Raw genomic sequence first — 25841 nt, 5'->3', positions numbered from 1 at the left:
AGTTGGAGTTGGACACATTTTTCCAGCAATTTGGCCAGGGTGGGGATATTGGTGATAGGGCGATAGTTGTTCAGGTCAGACGGGTCAGCTGTAGGTTTCTTGAGTATAGGCGTGACTTGCCCCACCTTGAGGGCGTCTGGGATGAGACCTTGTTGAAGGGAGCTGTTGATGATTTTGGTCCAAAGTGGGAGGAGCAGGGGGATGAAGTCTTTTACAGCATTAGCAGGTAGGGGGTCTATGAGGTGATTAGAGGGCTTCAGGGTGCCGAGCAGTTTGCGTATTGCTTCTTCCGAGTATGTGTCGAAGGACAACCATGATGCATTATTTTTAGGTTGAGTGTTAGTCATTCTGGTGTGACTGGGGAATCGGCTTACATCCATGATGAGGTCATTTCTTATGTTGTCCGTCTTTAGCTTAAAGAAAGCAGAGAAGGCTTCACAGTGTGGGGTATCGACTGTTGTGCTGTTTGATTGTAAGGGTTGTGTCTTTGTTTGAGTTTTGATTAGTTCGAACAGCTTTTTTGGCCTGTTTTTTGCTTGGTCCAGCTGGCGGCTAAAGAAGTCAGACTTTGCGCGCTTTATTTTCCTAAAGTAGGCATTTCTCTTGTTCTTAAGCGTTTTGAGATGCAGTGATGAGGGGTCAGATCTCCAGGTGCGCTCTGCCATTCGCATAGCACGCCTGTCATCATTAAGTCTGCCGTCATACCAAGGGTTAGAGATCTTGGTGGAGACTCTCTTCAGTTGCAATGGGGCGGCTTCGTTGACTATTGAATTCATAGAGTCAAGGTAGTGATCGGTCAGTGATTGAACATCCGAGGTACCTGAAGGGGGAAGGAGGAGACTGCCGATGTGGGGAGGCAGGGAATTGGGGTTAAGATTCTTCATGTCCCTTTTCCAGGTCTTGGATTTGGTAGGTTGAGCCGCGTTAAGTTTAACTTTTTCGTTGATAAAGAATGTGATAATGTGGTGGTCTGACCAGTCACAGGGTTGGACTGCCTCCAGTTGGATAAAGTCCTCTTTGGCGATGATGAGATCGAGTATCGAGCCTTTGTCGTGTGTTGGTCTATCGCATAATTGGGTGAGGTCAAGCGCATTAAGGAAAGTTTTGAGGCTATTCACCACTGCGTCTTTCTGATCGTTCCAGTGGAGATTAAAGACACCCAGGTAGACTTGGTTGGTCTGCCTACCGGCATTGGATGTGATCGTGTCCATGAGTTGCTGAGTGAATGTGAGGTTGTCACCAGGCGGGTGATAGATGAGATGTAAGGCACAAACTTGTTTGCCCTCGCTGGTGATATCGAGGCAGAGGAGTTCACAGGAAGAAAGGGAGGGGGGGGGGTGGCTTTAGTAACGGAGAGGTTGCTCCTGAAAATGCATGCAGTTCCCCCGCCCGTCTTGCCAGGCCTGTCCAGTCTAATGATGTGATAATTGGGGGGGGACTAGTATGTCCATTATCGGTGTAGAGGCTTCAGTTAGCCACGTTTCAGTCAGAATGGCTAGGTCCAGATCCATTGTTGAGACGAGATCAGCGATGTCAGAGGAGTGTCTCTGGGCCGATCTGCAATTGAGTAGGATGCATTTGAGTTTGGGAATGAGAGGGGTGGTCGAGCCTTCTAGAGAGAGGGGAACTTTTCTGAGGTTGTCAGGGACGGAACCTCTGTTGCTTAGGGTTGGGAGCCTCAGGGGATTTGTGAGAATTGTGGGTATGGGGATGTGCGAGATCGATATGTGTTTTACCGGACCTGGGCCATAAGAGCGAAGGAGGGAGCGTAAGTCGCGGTCCGACAGGGAGTTGAGGACACGACAGGGGCGGTGGGAGTTATTGCGAGCGGGGATAGTCGGCCAATGCGGGGATCGTTGAAGGCGAAGGTATGTGGGGAGGGTGCGTGGTTTGTAGGGTAGTGGGACAGGAGGTTGACTGGGCTGTGAAAAGAGAAGTTCTTTGATTGCGTGGAGATCTTTTTTGACTTGTAGGAGATCCTCTCTAACTTGTTGGAGGGTGGGTAAAGTCAAGTCCAGATGTGGATTGGGGATGGGGTTGGTGATGAGAGCCGTTGGCGAGTGGTTGAGTAGAGGGTTGAGTAGAGGGTTGGAAAGCGAGCAGGGTACCGAGGGGGGGGATATGCTAGCGTTATTGTGGTGTTCTGCGGTGATATTAAGTGGGATGGCATTCGTTGTGTGGGAGGATTTGTGGGCGAGGGGTGTGGGTGACGTAGGGGGAGGGTGGGAGGCATAGGTAGAGACGTCGGTGGGAGACGGTGCTGGTGAATTGAAGAGAGAGTGAAGGCTGAAGACAATGGGGGTGGCAGGAGAGTAGTGGGGGCTGAGAATGGGCGGGGAAAGAGGGGGGATGCTAAGGTAAGGGAGGTGGTATGTTCTGTGGGTCTAATAGGGACGGTGGGGAGGTGGGGAGTGAGAGTGGGGAGGGAGCTGGGGAGGGAGAGGGCTCTACCGCGGGGGGGGGAGGGGGGGGGGGGGGGGAGATAAGCTCCGGACGGTGGTGTGTTCAGAGGCGTTCGTGGGGGGTGAAAGGTGGGGGGAAGGGAGCGTGGGGGTATCGAGGATGTGGGGGTGGGGGTATCGAGGATGTATGGGGGGAGTGTTCTCACATGGGCATTGAGAGGGGGGGGGGCAAAGGGTGGGATTTGTCGTTATGCGTGTCGTTCTGGTGCTGATCTAGGTAGGAGGTGTTGTGGGTGGGAGTAATGTCAGGGGAGAGAGGAATGGGAGTGGTATGAGTGGGGATCAAAGGGATAGTGTTAGAGTGGGGGCTGGTGTATGAGGGGGAGATATTTGTGACTGTGATTGGGGAGTGTGGGGTGGTAGCAACAGGAGGGCTATTGACTAGGATGCTGGGTGTAGGGGTGAGGTGCGTGTGGATCTGATGCTGAACTAAGTTAGAAGCGTTGTGGGTGGGGGCTGCGACGTCATGAGTGATAGTGCTGGAAGAGTTATGGGTGGAGGTCCGCAGCTTGGAGAGGTGCTCTTTGAACTTGGGGAACAGGTTGTCTAGTATTTCCAGGTTCTTGTCTGTGGATTGAATTAGGACAATACCGTTATTGTAGATAGAGATGGTGGCTCTGCCAGGGAAGAGTTGGGAAGGTGTGATAGAGAGAGTTAGGCCATGAGCGGTTTTCCTGGTGGTGGAGACGGTGAGTAGGGTTATGAACGCTTTTCTCCATTGAGCTCTGCGTGAGGTGTGGAAGATGATGTCAATGTTCAGGGCTCCATTGCCCGGTGGGAAGTAGGTTCCGGCAAAGGGGGTTTCAGGGTGCGATCTCAAGAAGTTGTGTTTAAAGCGTTTAGCAGCTTTTTTGGTGAGAGTGGAAGGGTAGTTGATTCTGTATGTGTGCTTGCCGATGAGATCCATGTTAGGATGGCTATAGCGGTGGGTGTGAGAGGAAGAACGATAATACACATATGCAAAGAACAGCTGTCGACCGTTGGTTACAAAGCACAAGAGTAACACTAGTGAGTGGTCACCATAGCAAAAAAATGTAGGGGTAGCAATCGGTGCAATCCAGGAACAAGCAGTGCGTAGGTGCAGCTTGGAAAATGTACAATATATAGGGGTAGCAATCAATATATAAGGGGTAACAATCAGTTAAAAGGAGCCAAAATGACACAACAGAATGTAGGAGGTAGCATCGGTGTAATCTAGGAATAGAAGGAGAGTGGGTGCAGTTTACAAGACTAAACGACATAAATGTAAGAGGTAGCAATAGGTGCAGTCCGGAAACAAACAGTGCATAGGTGCAGCTTACAAAATGCACAATATATAAGAGGTAGCAATAAGTTAAATGGGGCCAAAATGACACATCAGAATGTAGGAGGTAGCCTCGGTGTAATCCAGGAATAGAAAGTGAGTGGATGCAGCTTACAAGACTAAACGAAATAAGTGAGGTAGTAGTAGTCAGTGCATCATAGTGATAAAGTGAAAAGGGGGCAGCTTACAAGACTGAACCAAATATATGAGGTAGTGATCAGTGAATAATAGGGATAAAAGTGAGATGGGTGCAGCTTACAGCATATACAGTATACAAATAGGGATAAAATACTAGTGAGTTACTGGCACCAATATAGGTGCAAGCAGATGACTGCAATAAACAAATATGACACTAGTGTGCAACCGGTAGAATATGAGGTAGCAAACAGTGCACTGTCGGTGAGGAAAAAGTGAAAGTGGGTGCAGGTTACATAAAATGTAGAGATACCATTAGTAATATAATACTGCAATAAATGGCAGGCACTTAATCACACAACGAATTTAAATACAAAGCTATGTAAAGTCTGTGGTACCGATAGTCAAGAATAGTCAGAAAGACTAGTCCATGATGGCCGCCAGAGAGTAGTCTAAAATGGCCGCCAAGTAGGGGGATAGAATCATTAGTCCTCTTTTAGTTGTTTCTGTTTTCAAAGCAGGGAAAGCAGTTTCAGATTCTATTCCGGCTGGCTCGGATCTTGCATTCCAAGGGGAGTGTTATCTTTATTTTGGTTATCTAGTTATCTTAAGTGGAGCTGCTGAGGGGCCTCGTGGACTCAGGCGGTGCAAGAGGGGATTAATTGCAGTTTATGGCCCCGGCCATTTTGAACAAAATATGTTTTGCAAAAACAAAAACAAAAACGAATGGGGCAAAGTAAATACCTTTTCCAGCAAACGAGTGGGGCAGAGTAAATACCTTTTCCAACTTTCGCCTGTTGAGTTAGGCAGCAAAGTTTTGTAGTTGTAATGCTGAGACAAGGTGTGTACCGGTCGGGAGGGGGGCCTCTCTCAGCCCTCAGATGTCGCTTTGGCCTCCAGCCTCCGGTGGCAGGCTCCACTCGTCCGACACCCCTCCTGGTCCCGTTAGCCTCAACTCTCACTCCCAGCAGCTCCCCCGGGCGGTGCCACACAACCGTGCTGCAGAGATAGCGGGCATCCATGGCATACCCATGCACGAAGGCACAAACAAGACTCACAGCACATGCGTCACAACACTTGTCTGTTTAGAAGATACAACATTGGCAGCCCTATGTGCGTCTTCATTTGCGCTTTCATACGTTCAGAGGCTGAAATGCCAGAAACCGGTCCCCGGTAGCTTGTCTCCTTTCTGGTGAAGAATTGGCTTGGTAGTTTGGTCTGCCCTGTTCCCATGATGCACTGGGCCAGGGACAGACTAATTTGCATATAGCCAGGTTCTGAGCTGGGATGGGGCAGTGAGCTAAATAACGGTGATGGATCAAGCCCTGATCTTTGGACTGGTTAAGAGTGGTCTGCTTAATTCAGACACTCTGTTCATCACCACCCCCTTTTCTGAATCGTTCATACGTTCAGAAACATGGATTGGCAAAGCCCAGACATATCGGATTTGCCAGTGCTTGCACTTTTAAATCTTTCTTTTGGACTGCTGCATTCCGTTATGGTTTTAGTACTTTGGTGATTGTGGAATCAATCAATCATATCATTTGTAAAGCGCACTACTCACCCGTGAGGGTCTCAAGGCGCTGGGGTGGGGAATGCTGCTACTTCTGAAAAAGCCAGGTCTTGAGGAGTTTTCTGAAGGTCAGCCGGTCTTGGGTCTGCCGTAGGTGCAGGAGCATGGTGTTCCAGGTCTTGGCGGCGAGGTGGGAAAAGGATCTGCCGCCAGAGGTCACTCTTCGGAAGCAGAGGACTGTGGCAAGGTCGGTGGAGCGGAGCCGGCGGGTGGGGGTGTAGAAGCGGGGTCATCCGTTGGGGTACGTTGGTCCGGTGTTGTGGAGTGCCTTGTGTGCGTGGGTGAGGAGCTTGAAGGTTATCCTCTTGTTGACCAGGAGCCAGTGCAGGTCTCTCAGGTGGGGTGTGATGTGGCTGCAGCGATGGATGTTGAGGATCAGGCGTGCAGAGGCGTTCTGGATGCGTTGGAGCAGTCTCAGGAGTTTGGCCGAGGCTCCTGCGTAGAGGGCGTTTCTGTAGTCGAACCTGCTGCCGACAAGGGCCTGGGTGACCGTTCTTCTCGTTTCAGGGGGGATCCACTTGTAGATCCTGCAGAGCATGGGGAGGGTGTTGAAGCAGGAGGAGGAGGCACCGTTTACCTGTTTAGTCATGGAGAGGGTGGAATTGAGGATGACCCTAGGATGCGTGCGTGGTGGGTGGGTGTTAGAGCGGTTTCCAGTGCGGTCGGCCACCAGGAGTCATCCCAGGCCGAAGGGGTGGACCCGAGGATGAGGACCTCCGTCTTGTCAGTGTCTGGGTCGGTGGGGTCAGCGGGTGGGCTCTGGGCGAGGGTGGTGGTTAGCTGGTCTTCTGTGACTTTGCTCCAGCAGCAGCGAGGCATCTGTTGAGTGCGGTGGTGCGTGGTAGGTTTCTTGAAGGTGAAGTGAATGCAGCAATGGTCGGTCCAGTGGAGTTCGGTGGTGTGGTTGAAGTAAACGTGGGGGCTTGCGGAGAAGATGGGGGTCAAGAGAGACCGGCGGAGTGGGTGGGTGTTGTGACGAGTTGTCTGAGTCCGAGGTTGGCTAGGTTGTCGATTAGGGTGGTGGAGTTGGTGACTTTGTTGTTCTCGGGGTGAAAGTTCAGGTCCCCGAGGAGGATGCAGTCCGTGGAGGCGAAGGCGTGTGTGCTGACTAAGTCGGCGATGGAGTCGCTGAACTGTGGTCGGGGTCCGGGGGGTCTGTAAATGAGGGTTCCTCTGAGGGTGGTGTTGGGATCAGTGTGTATCTGGAAGTGCAGGTGTTCGGCAGTGCTGAGAGTGTCGTCGGTGTTGGTGGAGACTCAGAGTGTTCCTGTGGACGATGGCGATTCCTCCTCCTGCTCCGTTGGAAGGATGAATAGTTTAGCTCTCTTTTCTGTTACCTGTTTTTCTTCATGGTTTTCATTGTTTTTCTCGTGTTTTAACACTTATTAGTAATGCAAGCCATGCATTTATTTATAATTCTCTCCATGCCTTTGGACCAGGGTCACGCTTTATCAAATGGATAAAATGACATAAAAACATAAAATATTAGTTTGAAATGGGCAATGTGTCTGCTCACCTTCAATAGCAGGTCCCCAGGTTTAGACTTCTAGCCCATCCGTCTGCAGATAATGACGCTTGTGCAGAGTCGGAGTAGGATAATTAATTTTTAATCAGCCAAAGACCAAAAAATACACGTTGCAAGAATGGTCAGATTTAAAAGTCTTGCATTTACTTCGGTTCATGGAAGATGACGCACCTGAGCTTCGAGTCTCCAGAGATGATAACCTTGACAGGAAAGAAAAATAAGTACAAGGCCTCTTGTCCGGAGAGAATAACCCCGACGGCGCTCCTGCAGAGAGTAACGGCCAGTGCATATTAAGAGAAATGTAGGAAGCAGCAGTACACATCTGACGAAAAAAGTGTTTTCGTTTTCTGATATTTGAGATTTGTTTTGGCGGCAGTAACATTTAGAAAGGTAATTTTGTATTTTGCACAGCTCCGGTAAGGTCTGTTTACACCAATAATTGTAATCATTTATACAGGGGGATGAGATTCATCCAAAGGGATGGTCACTTTCTATTTGAATAGTACGTGTTGAGAATATCAACATGTGAATATGGCCTGAACCGCACAGTTTTTTTTGTAAGTAAGATCTCCATCAAGCCACTGTCGGGTAGGCCTCTGTAGTATACAATAGCCGGACTCAAGTAGTTGATAAAACTGCCTTTAAAAAGGTATGGTTTTGCACATTTATGCTCGCCTCCCGCCAAAAGGCAGAGTTACCAGCTGAGCAGTATCAATCAGGGAAAAAGATTGCTTGCCTGTTCGATTGCAGACTAAACATGGTGCCACTTTCGAGCATTTGTAAGGAGCATTTGCAATTTCAGCAACTAACGAGTGGTGCACGCACGCCACAGCGTGACATCTGGTTTCATTTATCGTGCCCGTGTCTGGACACGATAATTGAAACCACATGGCGGCCGTGCGGGTAACCGCCACCAATAGGCCATGGGCAGAGCAATGCGCCCGCCTTTGGCCAATTGTGTGCGGTCTTTGTTAAAAAGGCTCAAGCAAAGGCCAATAGCGTGGGCCAAAACAAAAAACACGCGCACAGACAGTGTGCGATTCTTGGGTTAATTTTCGAGAGTCCTTACATGAAGTCTTTTTAAAGTGGATTTGTGCTTTGTATACTAACCCGCAAGCTAAGCTTATATATATATATATATATATATATATATATATATACACACACATCAATCTGTATTCAGCAACATTTATGATACAGAGAGGCACCAGGCAGGGGTGTCTGCTCTCCCCGCTGTCATTTGCTTTATATATAGAGCCGTTTATCAAAGCATTAAATCTAAATATTCATATCATCCCGTTCAGAAACGGAAATTGTCAACTTAAAGCAATAGCATATGCAGACGATATTGCTGTTTTTACTTCTGATCCAGCAACAGCACTGAGTATCATCCATAAGGAAGCAAACATTTTTTATCTCAGGGTATATATTAAATCTGCATAAAACACAAGTCCTTCATGATTTGAATTCGACCCAATCCATAATCAGTGGTTGCGCAGTGGCAACGTACTTGGGGGTTAAGATCTCTACTAGTGTTCAGCACATATGGAGACTTAATTATGAAACATTATTTCAGTCAACTAGTAAAAAACTTAAGAAATGGAATAATCTTCCTAGAACTATTATTGGTAGATCTAACAATTAAAATGACAATGTTGCCTAAATGTTTGCATTTTTTTCGGGCTATCCCTACACGGGTCCCTAATAACCTTTTTCAAAAATTAGATGGGGTAATTAGTAGCTTCATCTGGGGTTTTAAGCAAGTACGTTGCGCTATACGTTACCTCAAATTCTCTCTGCAGCTGGGAGGTTGGCAACTTCTTGATTTTAAACTGTATTATTGGGCATCATTTACCATTTGTTTACAGAGTCTACTATGGTCTTGTAGTAGGACTTGGTACAGATTGCCAAATGTTCCTTTATAGGATTAATGATCCTAATTATTACAAGAGAGTCCGTTTTAAGACTATCAGAGATATGGTGCGCATATAACACGAAATACTTGATTACTCTTCGCTTACTGTCAAAGATCTTAGACAGCATGAACATTTTAAATTATGGAACAAACCATCTCTTCCGATCATTTTCCACGATCACACTGCTAATAGATGGTCAAAGTCTGGAATTGAAAGATTGTGTCAGCTGTATGATGGTAATGGCTTTTTTACCTTCTCAGCATTACAGTCTTCCTACGGTCTCACACCAGTTATTTTATAAATATTTACAAATCAGAGATTACTTTTTGAAACGACAGCTATGGCAACTTCCACACTCTCATGAATTATTGAAGCACTTACTGGATCTCTTTCTCAAAGCTAGAATAAGCACAATATACATACAGCTTGGTAATTCAAGAAGCACCAATACTAGCCATCTTGCTAACAAATGGAGTAAAACACTTGGCACATATATAGATGTATCTGAGATAGTTTTGGCTTTGCATACGCTAAATAATTCCACTCACTCTATCAATCTAAAACTGCAACAATTCCGCACAATTTGCCTGATATATTATACTCCTGAGAGAATCAGTGAATGGCAACAACCACCAGAGGGACCGGTCAGGGGTGGGGGAGATGGAACATGCTGTTCTAAGTCCAGTCAACGGGCTGCAGATATTCTGCATATGTTTTATACTTGTCCAATGTTGTCTGATTACTGGGGGAAAGTTATCATATATACTGGACAATGCTTAGGATTTGGTCTAGTCTTTACTACTAAAGAGATAATGCTGGGATTTAAAGCATGTGATAATGTTGGTATCAGGAGCTTTATATCTAATGTTTTAGTTGCTGCTCGCTTATGTATAGCGAGAGAATGGATTTCGCCTAAATCTTCTACCTTTTTCGAATGGATGGCTCTCATGAAAGATATCTGTGAAAAGGAACTAGCATTAGCCAAGACTAGAACTACAAGGTCAAGGTTGAGTGGAGAAGCGTGGCTCAGTGGTTAGAGGCGGCAGACCCGGAAGCTGAGATCGGCCATGGACCAAGGTTCGATTCCCCGCCTCGGCGGGTCTCGGGCTCAAAAAATTCCACGGACTCGACAATTCTCGCCCTGGTGCCTACTCGACTCACGGTGTCACACTCTGCGACTCTGGGCAATAGCTTGCTTAATCTCCACTACGGCCCCTCGCGGCGGGATGCCTGGCTTTCACCTTGTGGATACCCTGCCGGGGTATCTCACAGGGGAATACCAGGACGGGTTCCCTAAGCAAGCGCTTAGATACCGGGTCGGTGATTTGCGCTATATAAATACATGTACATTTACATTTACAATGCAAACATTTTCTTTAATTTGGAAATATTTTGAGTGAAATAGGGGGGACTCCTTGTGTGTAGATATGTGTATTATAAGTAAATATCTATTTGCTCATGGAATATGCCTATCTGTTAATGTCAATGTCCATTACTATCTCTCTTTCTTATTAATTATTATTCTCTTACTTTTTTTGTGTGTACCCTCTGTTGAAAAATAAAAATGTACAAAAAAAAAAAAAGTATTGTGAAACGTGTGCAACTACATCAAACGTAACTAACCGACATGATGGTTCTGAGGTGGTGCCACACTCTGCAAAAATAAGTGCCCTAATGAAACAAAGTATAAAAAAACCTTGGCTCCACTACCAGGGAAATGAAATATCCATTTACCTGGACTTTCCGATGGCAGTACAGGCTGCCAGAAGAGACTTCCTATCAATGAAATGCTCCCTCCAGTGAACCAATGCCAAATATTCATGCTATACCACGCTAAACTCCATATACTACATCAGGGGGAAGACTCACTACTCGATCGACCCCAAATATGCAGCTAAGTTTGTCAAGTCATTCCAGACGAGAAAGAAAAGCTCCTCCTCAGTTGCTAATGGAGCAGGCGCAGAACACCTTAGTAACCGCAAACTACACATTTCCATTACTAGGTGTGGCCCGTTGGTGACTTGAGAGTGGGTCGTGCCCGGACTGTAACTTCGCCTGTATTTGTGCGATCTGCTGTTTTCTTAGCGGGTACGAACTGAAAAGACACCTTCCTGATTTGTGTCCCTCGCTATGCGGAATCTGGTAGACTGGGAGATTATCGAGATGTGTAATGGCCCGTACAGTTACACTACCGGGAGTGGAGATGGAGTGCGATGGAGTAACTCTCCGACTCAATATTGTTGTACTTTCTTGGTGAGTCTTGTGCCTCCCTTGACAGGGGTGTCTCCAGCCACCCGGTATGATGGCACAGGCAATAAGCCAGAACCCTAGTTCGCCCCCACTGGATCAGTTCCTGGCAACTTTAGCAAATCCACTATTAGATGTTTTGCAGTGGGAGGGTTCCCAGAACTTGGCCCGACTGGGGGCCATAGTGGGAGGTTGGTGGGTATGTTTGTTGGGTGCTGTTTGCCGCACTCAGTTGCCTGCGCTTTGTCTTTCCCGACCTTCCCTAATGTCCCCTCAGCACATGTACACAACCTGCATACCATGGTGTTGGTTGCCAGTTTGAATGTGCAACTGGTGAGTGGTGATTACACGGCACAAACCCTTCACAACCCCCTACCACACATGCGATCAGTTAAGATCATAACCTAGAATATCCGAGGCCTCAACGATTGGTGAAAGGCGCGACACGTACCTGCAAATTCGCAGTGGCATTCAATAGATATTTGCCTTCATCTCACTAAGAGTGCCCTGGTGAGGCTGGGTGGAAGAGCATGTGGCATATTATTCCAATTGTGCACGTGATGTGGCTATACATGTCCAATAGGGCCTACAGTGGTGCACCAGACATAAAACAGGAATACATTATTTACATAACAAACAATTACATATAAACATTTTCATTTTGCACAATATCAAAAGGGTCGAAACCTCGACGCCCAATCAAAAGCACTAGTCCATTCTCACCATTACAAATTTAAAAGGAATAGAACCTCAGGTCACTCTGAGATTAATATTATGTTTTCACGCTATGTCTATATGTAATTGTTTGCTATGTAAATCATTTATGAATGTTTTATGTTGTGTTGTGATTGATGTATAATTCAATTTTTTTTCATGTTTCACCTATTCTGTGTAAATGTCCTGTTTTAAATTGACATGATTCTCTAACATAAAGTGCAAATTTGTTTTGAGTAACAATTCATTTGTACCGCTTTTTCTTGCTTATGTGTTTAGACTTAATGATGCAAACATTTAGTGTAATCCCACGATATTAGGGAGCAAAAAGTTACATTTTGCAAAGGTTGTTGTGGCAGAACCACTGTTCGTTTAATGATATAGTCCCCAGGTTCTGCGTACTACTGGGTATCCCCATAGATCAATACGGATAGGCTGTAAAGGGCGGGACTGATTGCATCTGAACACTGTGTGCGATGTGTGACTCCCTGCGCTTATTTCTTATTACTCGCAAAGAAATTACCAGACATTGGGTGATTTTGAAATGCGGCGTTGGAGGAGACTCTGGCAAGCACGCTTAAGCGGTCCCCGCATGAACATGCTATTATGCTATGTGAAGGACGTGCTACCGGAGGGATGCAGACTGACTGCAATGCTCCTTTTGCTCTCTAAGCCTCGAGTGGCAATGAGATGTTTTCGGCACGTGAGCCAGCACATGGCGGTCTGCCTCAAGGATGCCGCTTTCTGCCAGGAGCAATTGAATAACTATTGGAACGGATGCTGGTGAGCGCTCGCCCCAAGGATGTGTGGCCCCATGGAGGCAATACCTACGTGACCAAGCTGACTCAGAGGAGGCCACGACTGCATATAGCAAGGTAGATCTAGCAGGGCCAGCTGCAGCAGGGGAGTGTACCCACTAAGGGCAATTGCTGTGCCCAGGCGTGGCCAGGGGTGAATGATGGATGGAGATTGTTGCAGTGCTATAATTGTCACCATATAATTTCTTGCTTGCTGAGAGATTCACCCCTCACCTCCTCTTCCCTTTCCTCTGTTGACCACTATACTAAACGGAACGAATATATGACGTTACATCGTGGTGTTTACACCGCAATACCTTTACAACGCAGGCATTACAACGAAAGGCGTTACAACGACTTGCGTTGGAGAGCGCTGGACTTAGGAATAGTATGATTTACTATTCCAACTCCTGTCTACATACAGTAGGGAAGGTGTTGGAATAGTAAATCATACTATTCCTTAAGTTAGAGCGCCATCTACTGCAAGTCATTGTAATGTCTTTCGTTGTAATACCGGCGTTGTAAAGGTATTGCGGTGTAAACTCCGTGATGTAACCGATGTTTCCCAAACTGAACAATATTCATTCTTTGTACTTGCGAACGAGTAACACTGTACTCCTTCTGAACCGCTATTGTTGTACACTGTGCTGTCTTATCTTGTTTGAAACTCAAAAAGATTTTTTTTTTTTAAAGTGCTCTTTAAACCATACCATCCAATTATCATTTATGAATCAAAGGCCTCTCTCATTAATCAACTCAAAGGTAAAAGTGTTAGTTAAGGTGCTTTGAATTGTCTCTTGGTGGTGCTAATCTCATCCGGCAAGTTCCAAGTGGCTTTAAGCCATAAAAACACATGCATCATAATATTAGCCATACCATTAGCAGACCACCTCCAAGGCCCCTTGGCCATCCTCTTAATCAGATTTCAGAAGGACTTTGATAACTTGAATCGGGAACAGTGTAGCCCTCCTCCGAAATATGAGTTTTAGCTCTGCCTTCACCTTATAAATGCTATTATTATTCAAGAGGCCTAAAGCATGGCTACAGATTGATGAAACCTCGCTGGACTTTTTTTTTATCACTTATGCACCACCTGCTGTTGCTACAGCTATTTTCGTTGGTGACTGAACTGGACTGAATAGCTTCAGCTTGACGAGGTGGTGGAGTGCTTTAGATGGACTCCGGAACTAGAGGACAAAGTGTTGCACGCCGATGACTGATTGATCTACCTCCATTACCCCCGTTCACCAGGTCCGTGAATGGTTCACATCCCAAAGGAATTTTGCAAAAACAGTGGACTTAAGATAAGCCGAGCCAAACCCAACACCTTCCCACCAATAGGCCCGGCAGACATTGGAAAATAGGCCTCAATATACCACATTATGGTGATGCACCATAGCTTAAAATATCTAAGGATACGTAGCCCGGAGTCAAAAGCCTGGTCAGAAAAGATTCCCTCCTAGCTAAAACAAGCATTTACAATGCAATAGGTCTCGCAGCATTAAAGTTTGAGTTACTGGCATAGTAAATGACAATGCTTTGCATGAATTTTTTAATTTGCAATTGGTATATTAACATTGTTTGTGAATGGTTAGCTGTTGCTTTTGCTAAGCAAAGTTGGCAGTAATATAGAGTGCTAGTCTTGCTTGTTATAAGCATGCTGATTTAAAGCGCTCTGATACCTGCGGGTAAAGTTTGCGCTATATAAAAGTGAAAACTAATAAATAAATTAAAAAAGCCTACCTGTACCACGTCCGTTCTTATTCTGCGATGCCACATATCTTTGGGTCCCTGTACTTATTAACTGCACCCGGCTGTGGGAAACATCCATGGCAGGAACAACGCGTTGCGGGGCAGACACTGGCAATGTAGCCACTGTCCTGTGGCTGCACCGCAGGGTAACAGTGTAGGGCCAGGAAGGGAGGCAGTTGGTAGTGCTGTGCCATAGCAGCGTAGTTCTCTGTGTTTGCTGGGCATGGGGGTGCTATTGGCTGAAAAGAAGTGGTGAGGAGGTGCCGGTTCGGTGGGCCTGCTTCCTGATCTTGGGCAGGCGACAGATAAAAACAAGTACAGGTGGGGTATGGAATAACCAAGGGGGGGGGGGGTAAAACGGGTGGGGGAATCAACTATGGTGGCAGGTTTGTGGAAGCAATAGCAGGGACTTGTGGGGGTTGAAGCAACATCGGGGACGGAAGTAACACAAAGGAAGCATGTGAGGGGAAAGCAACATGAAGAATGGGTTCATGACTTTCCCAAAAAAGCATGCATATACATTATTAGTAAACACAGTTTATTGAAGACAGATACCAATTCAGTTATTTATCCATCCTAGGGAGGTTTGATAATTAAATCATAGGGTTTCAAATCCGTACAGCGGGGTTGCAAGTTTACAACTTTGCAACCTCTCATGTAACCAACCTCTGAACGCTCGTTGAAGAAAATATGCCTTTACCTTTTGCTTGAGAGTTAAATTTCTGTCTTTTATAATTCCATGTATAGAAATTGAATTTTACATGGGTAAATGTCTAGTGGCTTCTCAGTGCCATATACCTGCATATAACTGGTATTCCCGGAACTTGACATGCAGGCTTGGTTAAAAGGGGAGAACTAGTAGGTCTGGGGTGGGGCAAGAAGGTTGGTGGGAGGTTTATCTAAGGAGAGGCAGATAGGGTAAGTCATGTATTAATTCACTGTTTAGCGTAGTTCTGTAAAACAATGTGAGGACATTAGTATTGTTTGGAAGGTCACGACGGGTCACAGTTTCAAGCAAGAGTCTGCTATTGATTGTGTCCTGAGCCTCTCTGGCTACATTTGTCGTCTCCTTTCTGATTCCTATCACACTTGATGCCAAGCTCCTGTGGGGCCCGCCTTGTTCTCTAATGCTATTCACAATCACACCCACCTGCTATTAGCAGATCTTCCAAGAGGCGTAGGGCTGGCCTTATGCGCCTTATAAACACTGCAGTATCACTTTCACTGCCGCCTTTCTTGTCCCTGTACTTTTGCGGTGGAGTGAGACAATCTGATAGTCTGGCCTGCTGATGAGTGACTGGATCATATCTGCCAAGGTTTCACACTGGTATGTGTGACATGTTCATAATTTCAGTGCAAATATGGGTGACATTTCAACGACTATGAGTGACACTTTTTCGTGATCAAAATCAAGCAATGGAGACGAGGAAACATATAAATTATCAGAAATTACACCCATTGGGGCACTGAGAAAATTCAAGAAGATTTTAAAACTGCTGCAAAGCACCAGAAATGGAAGGGCACTTAGATGGGAATATGTGAAGCACTCGGCTTCTAAGCACCTCATGCTACTGACCTCCAGCCCTCCCCAAGTTCTGGGGCACTCCTTCCGCCCTATCCTGCCACTCGCACTCCTAAGAGAACACCCAGGCTGCAAGCACAGAGAGCAGGTGCAGTTTGTGCTACTGGTGTACATGTGCGAAGCGCTCTGCTTCTAAGCATGTCATGGCACTGACCCCTGGCATCTTCAGCCCTTCCTGAGTTCTGAGGAGCTCCCTTTATCCTATTATGCCTCTCACACTGCTAAGGGGACACCGAGGCTGCAGACACTCAAAACAACTCATGTAGGGTCATGCTACATGTGTGAACGTGTGTGCCGCTCTGCCTCTTAAAATATACCACTGCTAACCTGGACCTCTAGCCCTCCTTGAGTTCTGTGGCGCTCTCTGTCTTACTGTGTCTTAAGCACGTGACAGATGAGCGGCCTACATTTAAAATTAAGAGTCCTTGAACACAGCTGACTAGTGGACGCCATCACACACAGGCACCGATATTGATTTGGCAAGAAGTAGTGCTAAGCAACTGAGGCATACACGTCACTGACAGCCAACAGCATTATTTTAAAAATTACCCCTCCGCTCACTGACACAAAAAAATATTATATCACTGGCTTGGCCTAATTAAAATGAGTCCGTAAATGCTGTGAGACTTCACTTATGCCACGAGGATGCAGGCTCTCTCCACTCCGGGACTCCTGAATAGCACTGTATATGGAGCAGCACATTCTGTGCTCACCCTGAAGCATGGCTGCCAGTGTTCACAGGATGGGGGGGGGGGGCAGAGATGAATGAGCACTCGGACTCTGAAGCTGTGTATTCTCAGGGCAAGAGGTGGTACAGGCAAGCAGTGTGAGTACGTGAGAGAGTTATGTATGGGCACTGGCAGGGAGGCAGTGTGACTGCCGTCGGGGACTGCAAGAGTGCAAGGCAGGCTCTGCCCGTGGTCCACTCCCCTTCCCCGCTGCAATCGCCTGCGCATTTTCTCTTCGGCCTATATTTCCAGGCACAAACAATATAAGCAGAAGAAACAGAAAAGGATCGGTCTATTTTTTTTTTTGTTTAGAACGCAGCTCGCCTAGTTAGTCCAAGCAGCTGACTGCCCCTGCTGTGAATTCTGTCTGTCCTGGCAGCCATTGAATAAATCTTACCTTTCAGCGAGTGGACAGACGACTCCCACGACGTCCACTGCACTCTCCCCCGGCCGGGCTCGACAATACTGAATTCACAGCAGGCAGCAGCCATCATAAGCCCCACAGCGCGGGTGCCCAGGCCCTATGAGCAACCCACAACAGAGACAGCAGAGACATGCCAGTGCCACCGTAAACCCGAGAGGCCCCATGGCGCCGACCTGCCTTTGAAGCTTCCTGGGGCGCTTTAGTAGCACGTGACGCGAGGTTCCCTGCGGCGCCACCGGCCAATTGTAGCAAACAAACCTGCCTGGGCCCAGCCCCGAAGTCAGCTTGTCTGAATTATAACTGCGCTGCGCCCCAGAATCAGGACATTAAATTACATTGTAGTACTGTGAGGCTGCCTGCGGAGCTTTAGCTTCCCTGGGAGTCCCCATGCCTGCAGGAGCAGCGCTCACATGGCACAGGCAGGGCGCTGCCACCTACCTAACACAGTGGATTGTCTCGTAGGCCAACGTCTCCTGGTGCCACGGGGCTAGTGGACAATCTGGCCACGTGTCAGGCTCAGTGAAGCGAAGGCTTTACACACAAAAGGTGACACCTAAAATCATCAGCCACTTACTCCGGCTGACAAAAGCGAACAGGCTACCTGGGACGATGGGTTGTGGGGGGTAAACACAGTGATGGGCTTATCCCGCGAACTCCTGCTGGGCTGGCGGCGGCTATCCCCCCGAACCCCGCTCAGGGCAGTAGAAGTCCAGGGCCCAGAGACGAACTCTGACCCCACGGTGACCTCCATGGCTGCGGTTGGGAGCAGCTGCTTGGCAAATTCTAATTTGCTATTCACCACATACCTGCCAATAATCGGCGCGCATAGAGGTATTTGTAGGGCAGGGCCATTGAAATTATGCGTTTTACAGCTGCGGCGCTTCCGCATAATTATGAATTTGATGTATTTGCCACATTGTCCATAATCTGCTGTACAATCCGCAGAGTTTTAACAAAACAATGTTGATCACACACTCAACCTCGTCCTGCCTGAAAAAAAGCGTACACGTCTGGCTCTCATGTAAGAAGCTGTAATGCCCACGAGACACGTTTGGGCTATCTAAAAGTGCAAAAATTCAGTAAATACAAGGGACAAAGCTGCGTAATCGCTCTGCAGCCAATCAAGTGCCGGTCAGCGGCAGGTGCGTGTGCGTGTGCGTGCTTCCAAGGCGCCATGGGAGACAGGAAGCACGCTTCCTGTCTCCCATGGCAATAGAGTCTCGCAGCGACGATCGCTTCGCGATCCGTTCGCAGGTGCGAGACCTAAAAAAAACACAGAAGAGGGGATTACTTCATTGGAGCGCACTCCTCTTACTCCTGATGGGTGAGCATGCAATCTTCAAAATAGTAGGCATGCCCAAAGCCCTTAACATGCTACAAAACTAATCATTTCAGATCCACTTACCTTGTCATTTCTTTTGGCAAAATAGACTTCTTAAGGTTTTGATGGTGAAATGCCACAAATTGCAACACAATGGTGAAGTGATCATGGCAGATTTGGCCTCCTACTATAAAGCAGCTCACCGGATCATAATTATTCAACTCCGATATAGCCTATAAAACAGAGCTATTGGCCCAGAGAGAAATATCACTGCAGCATTTTCTCTACGGAGGGCGTTACTCGCTGGCACTCTGCTGGCAACCAAGACAGTATTCAAGGTCTGGAAAGATTCTATGACACTGCTGAAATAGCAGAGAGAGACTGGCCAAAGAAGCCCCTTCGTGGTTACACACAACTTCCCTAAGTAGCTGCCACATCTGGAATTAAAGGCAGAGAATTTCGGCAAACCCAGATTAAATGTTTTAGTTTCCCACAAGACTATGAAATCTTTCCCCAATCTCCAGGTAAAATATGAACTACCTTGGATGCAATTTTATAGATTTTTACATTTGGGGCACGCCCACGTCCTTTACTTGTCCTAAACCAACAAATGCCAGACTACAATTCTATGAAGACAGAGCTTACAATATCCACCCTAGATGGAGGGAAGAGAAGCTCTTGAATAAGGAAGTCACTAGTTATACATACATGTAATACGTTTTATGACCTCGGACAAGTCTGGGAGTCAGACCTGTCCACCTTCAAGATGCAGTCCTGCAGGCCCCCTTGATGACTCCCACTGAAATCCCTATATCTGGGAGATACTGCCTGTAAAATCATCAGGAGGTTCTGGAATGTAAACAGATCAATCTCACGCAGGCTTGCTCAATATTTTTAAACAGCCTTTGGCTAAACACGTACATAAAAGCATTCCAGGGGTTAACGTGAAATGGGAGATTGCTAAAATTCGAGGAAACCAGATGTTTCAAGCAAAGCCAAATGAAGCATGGCTTGAAGAATGAATGTTTTTAGAGCTACCAGTTTACAAGGCCAAAGGTTCTCCACAAAAAGATGAAGGGAAGCTAGAAAAGTACTGTGGTTTTCTTTTCATTGAGATGGAGGGATTAAGCATGAGCAGCAATTCAAAGGACATTTAGATGGGTTGATACAACCCTGTTGGACCATTAGTAGGCACTGATGTTGGTTTGCTTAGATTGTCTGTTCCGATACAACAAATCCCCCAAAAATAATTGTATCCAAAAAATGCCCGATACAAGATGTTCCTCTAACGTAAAGATCTTTAGTGAAAAGAACAAGGTAATCCACATTTTAGTCTTCTTGGCACCAATGTCACTGTATATTTGGAAATTAAAGAGCCTGAAATAAGCTAATAAGCAGTGTGAAGCTAAAAAGTGAACTGAAAACAAAATATGATTGCTTATGAAATAAAATGGTTTTAAGAGGGAAAGACATTCTACCTGAAATAGAAAAGGGGTTTGCATCACAAACACTGCCTATCTGCGTCTGCAGCCTCATCTATGTAGCGTTATATTCACAGCACCTGATTTAAAGCCACATTTTCATTCATGCAACACTACTGTAATCATATTAACTACTCATATCTATGTCACTGATAATACAGTCTTAAGTTGCTTTTATTTGTTGCGGTATATTGGTTTACAAGTGTTAAAGTCTATCAGAAACATACCTATACGAGGTCGTGGAGTCCAATCACTTGAACTTGCGTGTGATATACGGTCATCTTCATCACTGTCACAAGTAGGAGAACCATTCCCTAGAATATCAGTGCAAGAAGGGGGGGGGGGGGGGGGGGGGGAGAAAAGGGATTTATGGTTTACAGTTGGTCATCATGAGAATGCTAACATGCAGTCTAAAACCGCAGATAAAATCCTAACCACTCTGAGTACTGTATCACCGATTTAAGACTCTAGTAGAATTCTAAATAAAGTCGGTAATAAAATGCTCAAGAGCTTACTTAGTAAAATGAAAACATTGAGGTTTTATTTAGTGAATATGAACACGGGCACAGGGATTGCATTTTGTAGCAGCCCACTGTACAGTCACATGCTTAATCCTAATGATTTCATCTGCCAGAGTGTAATTATTAACAAACTCAATAGTTCTGGGACTTATGACCATCTTACATGTATTGTTACTTAAATAAAGTAAGAAACCCAGTATGATAATGGGAGCATTTATGCAGTGAAATAGCAAGCAAGTTATATCTGCATGTCGACACTCTTTAGTTGCAGCTCCCCTATTAAGAGATTTCTACCATTTCCTCTGCAGACCGGTATAGGAGATATTCGAACAGAGTGAGTGGCAGGGCGGGGTGATGGCAACTCCAGTGCAACTTGAGTACCGGGCGTTAATAAATGCAGCTAAGCGATCTAGAGGTCAGTGATTTTTAGTGGTATGACAGTGATCCAGCGCTACACTTAATCAGGGATCAATACTCATTAACATTTCATACAAATGGCCCATACACATTCACCCAACTCATGAAATCCCAGTTGCACTGGGGTCAAGATTTAATGACGTCAAAATCGTTTTCTTTACAGGTTCATGTCTAACATTTCTAAATACATAGCTAAACCTGTATATCAACTCTCTTTCCTCCTTGGTCGATGTTCCAATTCGTCGAGCAGTTGATGGTAATAATAATACTATCTAGCTATCTAGCTAGCTAAATAATCACAGACTCTCAGTAAGATTAACAAAGTTTATCATAGAATAATGTGAAAAATTAATGCTCATTGCATTCAGGTTACAAATGCAAACAAAGAATCTCACAAAAGGGAGAAGAACATCAGCAAAATGCAAACCGTGTCATACTCGTGAATGAACAATATGCACTTGAAAGAGTGGAAAGATGAAGAGACTAGTTTCAGCAAAATAATTTGAAACAATATATAGGGGATAGAGGAAGAGACATAAGTTTCAGAGTCAAAAATACATTTGCAATGAATTATGCAAAGTACAAATCATGAAGATAATACTAACCCAAGGGATCTGAGAAATATCACCCCCGCGGCCAAGGAGGAAGTGGGGGTTTCCTGAAATGGAGTCAGGGAACAAAGATTTCAGGGCTCAGGAATGGGACAGGGACAATGACAGCTGGGCCGCTCTTCAAACAGACAGACAGCGACGAATCACCCCTCTCTCCTCTCCCGATGATCTATTTCTCTCTCTCCTTCTCTCTAACCACACCCCAAAGGTACCCCAGTTATACCCTAAAACCTACACGTACAATCCACATTTGTTGAAACAATTTATGAAAGGGATTCTCCTATTGGATGGTTTAGGGGGTGTTCAATCACACCACCATGATCACATTCATAGTTCTGCAGCTCATTGTTTTACATCCTTTCACATGACGTGATTCTTGATTCGTTCATTAATTTTAATACTTGTAACTTTTTCATCATTTCACATGAGTCTTTCAGCTACGTCGCAGAAGTCATCTTGGGTCCCATGGCCAGTCTGGTTTGTCTGGTCTTTTGGCAGACAAACCATGTTTCCCGTAGCTGATCAACCGTTACTTTTTCATGTTGTTGTGCAGCGCTCAGCTTTTATGTCTATTTATCGGGTTATTCATGCTCTCTCCAGCCCCATCTATCATGTCAATTTTATGAAAACACAGGCCCATTTGGCTCACTTGACGAATAAAACATAAGCATGCATTAATTACATGGAAATGCACTTTTCGCTGTTTACCACTCACCTTTGCATTATCCCATGTTAATATTCTTTCATCGCAAAGCTTTTAACAAAAGCGGTATCATTTATTATTATTTTTTAAAGTGAGATGCAAGGTGCGAAATGCAGCCTCATCATGCATTAATTTTTTTTTTCTTTTGAAGCGCAATATAAAATGCGTTAGTTCACATTAGTGCACGTATGCGCATAGCAGTTTCCATTGCAAAACTCTGCTCCATCAGCAGCAAAAGCAGTAGCGAACAGCTACATCTGTGGCATTCTATACAGAAACTAGGTGGGATCGTAGTCGCTACTAAGCACTGAAAGACTCCAATAAGTAATCTCCACTTTCGTAACTGGACTAAAGCCCCCGTGAAACTGGAGAACTACGGTCAGGTTAGCACCCGATGATCCTGACATACAAAGATGCGCGCTTACCTCATCCTGTTTTGGCACATTTATGTGTTACAATTAGGTTCTAGGTGAATGTCTTAATGTGTGGCAACAACTCAAGCCCTGTCAAATATTGACTCATAAAAAATAGAATAAGAAAAGCTTCAGCTATATTGAAAAGTGTGTCCCGCACTAATCAAGGAGTGAAAAAAACAAATACGATATTCCCTCAATAAAAAATCTGCACCATACCAAGCTCTTATTTTTTTCTTTGAAAGGAGAATATTCACAATTAAATACCATATTTCTCAAGTTCATGGCTTGGCTGAGCTAAAATTACAGGAAAAAGATAAGTAACGTTCGTGCACGCTAACAGGTATTTATGATGTGGGTTTTTTTTTGGAAGCTTTATTCGATTTCAATAGCACATAAAATCATAAAAGCGACAAGTACATTTCTAGGTAGGTAATTATCAGCACATTTACATAAATAGGAATACATACATATAATTAAAAAGTAATTAAGCTTTTCCTTTTTTTTCTTAAATACTTTTTAAAAAGCCAATCATTACGGCCACACAGTGCACATCATTTAAAGATAATAAAAACATTAATGCTGGTCGACACTGGCGCCAAGTTCCATGTTTTTTTGAAGAGGCTTAATCCACCTAGACCTTTCTGCAGCATAAAATTTACAAAAGCAAATCGCATGCAATGTGGATTGATTAGACAAGTTATCACACAGGCATTTACAAAGGATTCGATCCCAATCATTCAGTTTTGGAAATGTGATTAAACGAAAAAAGACATCAAACCTGAATCTTGTCAGTAAATACCGATCGAAGCCCTCTAAGCACCAAATTAAATAGGACTGAATCGAATATGAAGCTAGGGTAAGTTGATGTTGCATAACTGTTTTTTTGTTTAATTCTACGCCCAATCTTAAAGTTTCTAGGTGATTCCAACACAACAGCTTCAAGTCCTTCCTTGATATAATACAAAGGGAGTCAGGGTGATGAAAAAACTCTGGTCTTCCCAGAACCCTAGTGAAATTACAAATATAGGACAGCCAAGGTATTCTGATGGCCCTGTCCAGACCCAGACAGTCTGTAATAATGTCTCTATTCAACTCAAGATCTGGTGAAGTCCAGACTCTGTGCCATAGTAATAGAGGCTGCATGCTAATGAGATCGCTAACATAGCGAATGCCCAACTCTGCGTGACAGTTGAATACTGGTGAACTTTGGGGAATGGCCAGAATAAATCTTAAAAAGGCATTTTCTACCTTTTGGATAGAAGTAAAATCGAACATTCCCCACACACCTGCCCCATAGATGGCTGTACTAATACACTAAGCCTGATAAATTTTTATCAGGATTTCCGGAGGTCTTTTCCCCATTTTTTTTTAAAAACCATAAGTGCAGCCGTAGCTCTTTTGAACATCATTGTCCTGTTTCTAATGGCTGGCCTCCAAGCCCCCGTTTCTTCTAAAACGATGCCCAGGTAGGAGAAAGTTTTTGTTGAGGCAATTTTCTCCTTCCCAGCAAATAGGGGGCACCCTCTGTTCTTACGTCTGCCACAGGTCATAACAAATGTTTTAGTTACGTTAAGTTTCAATCCCCTGTTACCCATAAAATTTAAATAAGTGTCTAGTGCCGTTTGTAAGGCTCTTTGTGTTCTTGCCATGATCACGGCATCATCAGCATACAGGAGAGAAACAATTGGTTTGTGGTTAACCTGTGGGGTCAGGGACTTCAGCCACCAACTCTTTTTCCAGGTCGTTAGTGTATAAATTAAAAAGAAAAGGGACGAGTAGCACCCTTGCCTTACTCCCCGCATGACGTGAAACGGTTTGGTACATTCACCATTACTGCCATATCTCACTTTCACCCTGGCTCCAACATAAAGTTGCCTTAGGAAGGAAATTAGAACCTCATCCACATTCAGTTCCTTTAAATCTGCCATAATCGGCTGTGCATAACACAATCAAACGCAGCGCTTAAATCTACAAACACTGCGTAGAGTTTGCCCTCCTTTGCCTGTGTATATTTCCCTAAAAGCATCGAAAAATTCAAGACCTGTTCTATTGTGCCCCGTCCCTCCCTAAAGCCGTACTGTACCGGGGATAGTATATTAGCATCATCTGCCCATTGCTGTAAACGGTTCAAAATTACCCTCCCTGTAACTTTCATGAACGAGTCCAGGAGGGATATAGGGCGATAACAGGAGGGATTTTCCCGGTCCCCTTTTTTAACTATAGGGATGATTATTGAATCAGACCACGTTGTAATAAAACCCAGCTCACAGCTTGCCTCAAGGACACGTGTGAGTACCGGGGACCATAACTCGGTCAAGTGTTTAAATAGGTCTATTGGAACGCCGTCCGCTCCCGGGGCTTTGTTTCCCTTACTCAGTTTGATGGCCTCTGTGACTTCCTTATTAGTGATCGTAATATCAATAGGGACAAATTTTTCTTGACACCCATGTGTAATTTTACCCATGTCTACAATTTTATTAGACCCGCCTGGATTATAGACTTCTGCAAAAAAGTCTATCCATGAATCTTCAGTTATCGCCACTTCGATTCTCGCCATGTCCCCTGTGGTAAAAAATGGTGCCTTAACTGCTGCCCAAAAGGAGGAGCTATCCCTTTTCAGCGAGGCCTCATACAAAATTCTCCCACTCATCATTCTTAATTTTTCGTTTACAGGATTTACGTGCTAGGTTATACTCATGCCTACATCTAGTTATTTCTGCCCGATTTCTCTGATTTTTATGCAGTGCCCTTTTTAGTTGTACATGAGTCTTTGTACAGGTTGAATTAAACCACCCATTTTTACTTGGTTTCTTATCTCTAATAGGGCGCGGTAAATTAGCTTGTATAATCCTAGTAATGTCAGTGAAGGAGTCTAGTATTTCTTGATGTGGGACCCCTTCCTGCAGACATTTAGTAATCAGTATTAAGGCTTGCTTTATAATTTTTACGTTAATAGCCTCAGGGTTACACTGTGACCATCTAAGAGCGTAACCGTTTTGCCTGACCAAAGTGCTGCCAGTGGACCAAACCAGCCTTTCAACCAGTGAACATTCTTTAACTGTAGGGAGTATAATGCAAAGACTAAGTGGGAGATGGCCGCTTAAGCCAATCGTGTGGGTTACAAAATCAGTTATCCAGGTTGCATAGGTATTTGAGATGGTGATAAAATCGATCAAAGTGCTATGCCCTCTCCCCACATAGGTGGGGCTAAAC

The 25841-nt window shown here is 45.1% G+C and overlaps 1 protein-coding gene across 1 annotated transcript in view; it reads right to left on the bottom strand.

Annotated features, from left to right (window-relative positions):
- The window catches only part of SIRT1 (sirtuin 1), a 500675-nt gene that overhangs the window by 428597 nt on the left and 46237 nt on the right, over nt 1-25841 (bottom strand). The window contains exon 2 of the mRNA XM_078643204.1: nt 20188-20274. Coding sequence (XP_078499330.1) covers nt 20188-20274 — 87 coding nt within the window. The remainder of the gene's footprint in view (nt 1-20187; nt 20275-25841) is intronic.

This window comes from Lissotriton helveticus, chromosome 5_1 (genome assembly GCF_964261635.1).
Source record: "Lissotriton helveticus chromosome 5_1, aLisHel1.1, whole genome shotgun sequence".
NCBI lineage: Eukaryota > Metazoa > Chordata > Amphibia > Caudata > Salamandridae > Lissotriton > Lissotriton helveticus.
Note: the sequence above shows the minus strand (reverse complement) of the source record. Positions and strands in the feature narration are given on the sequence as shown.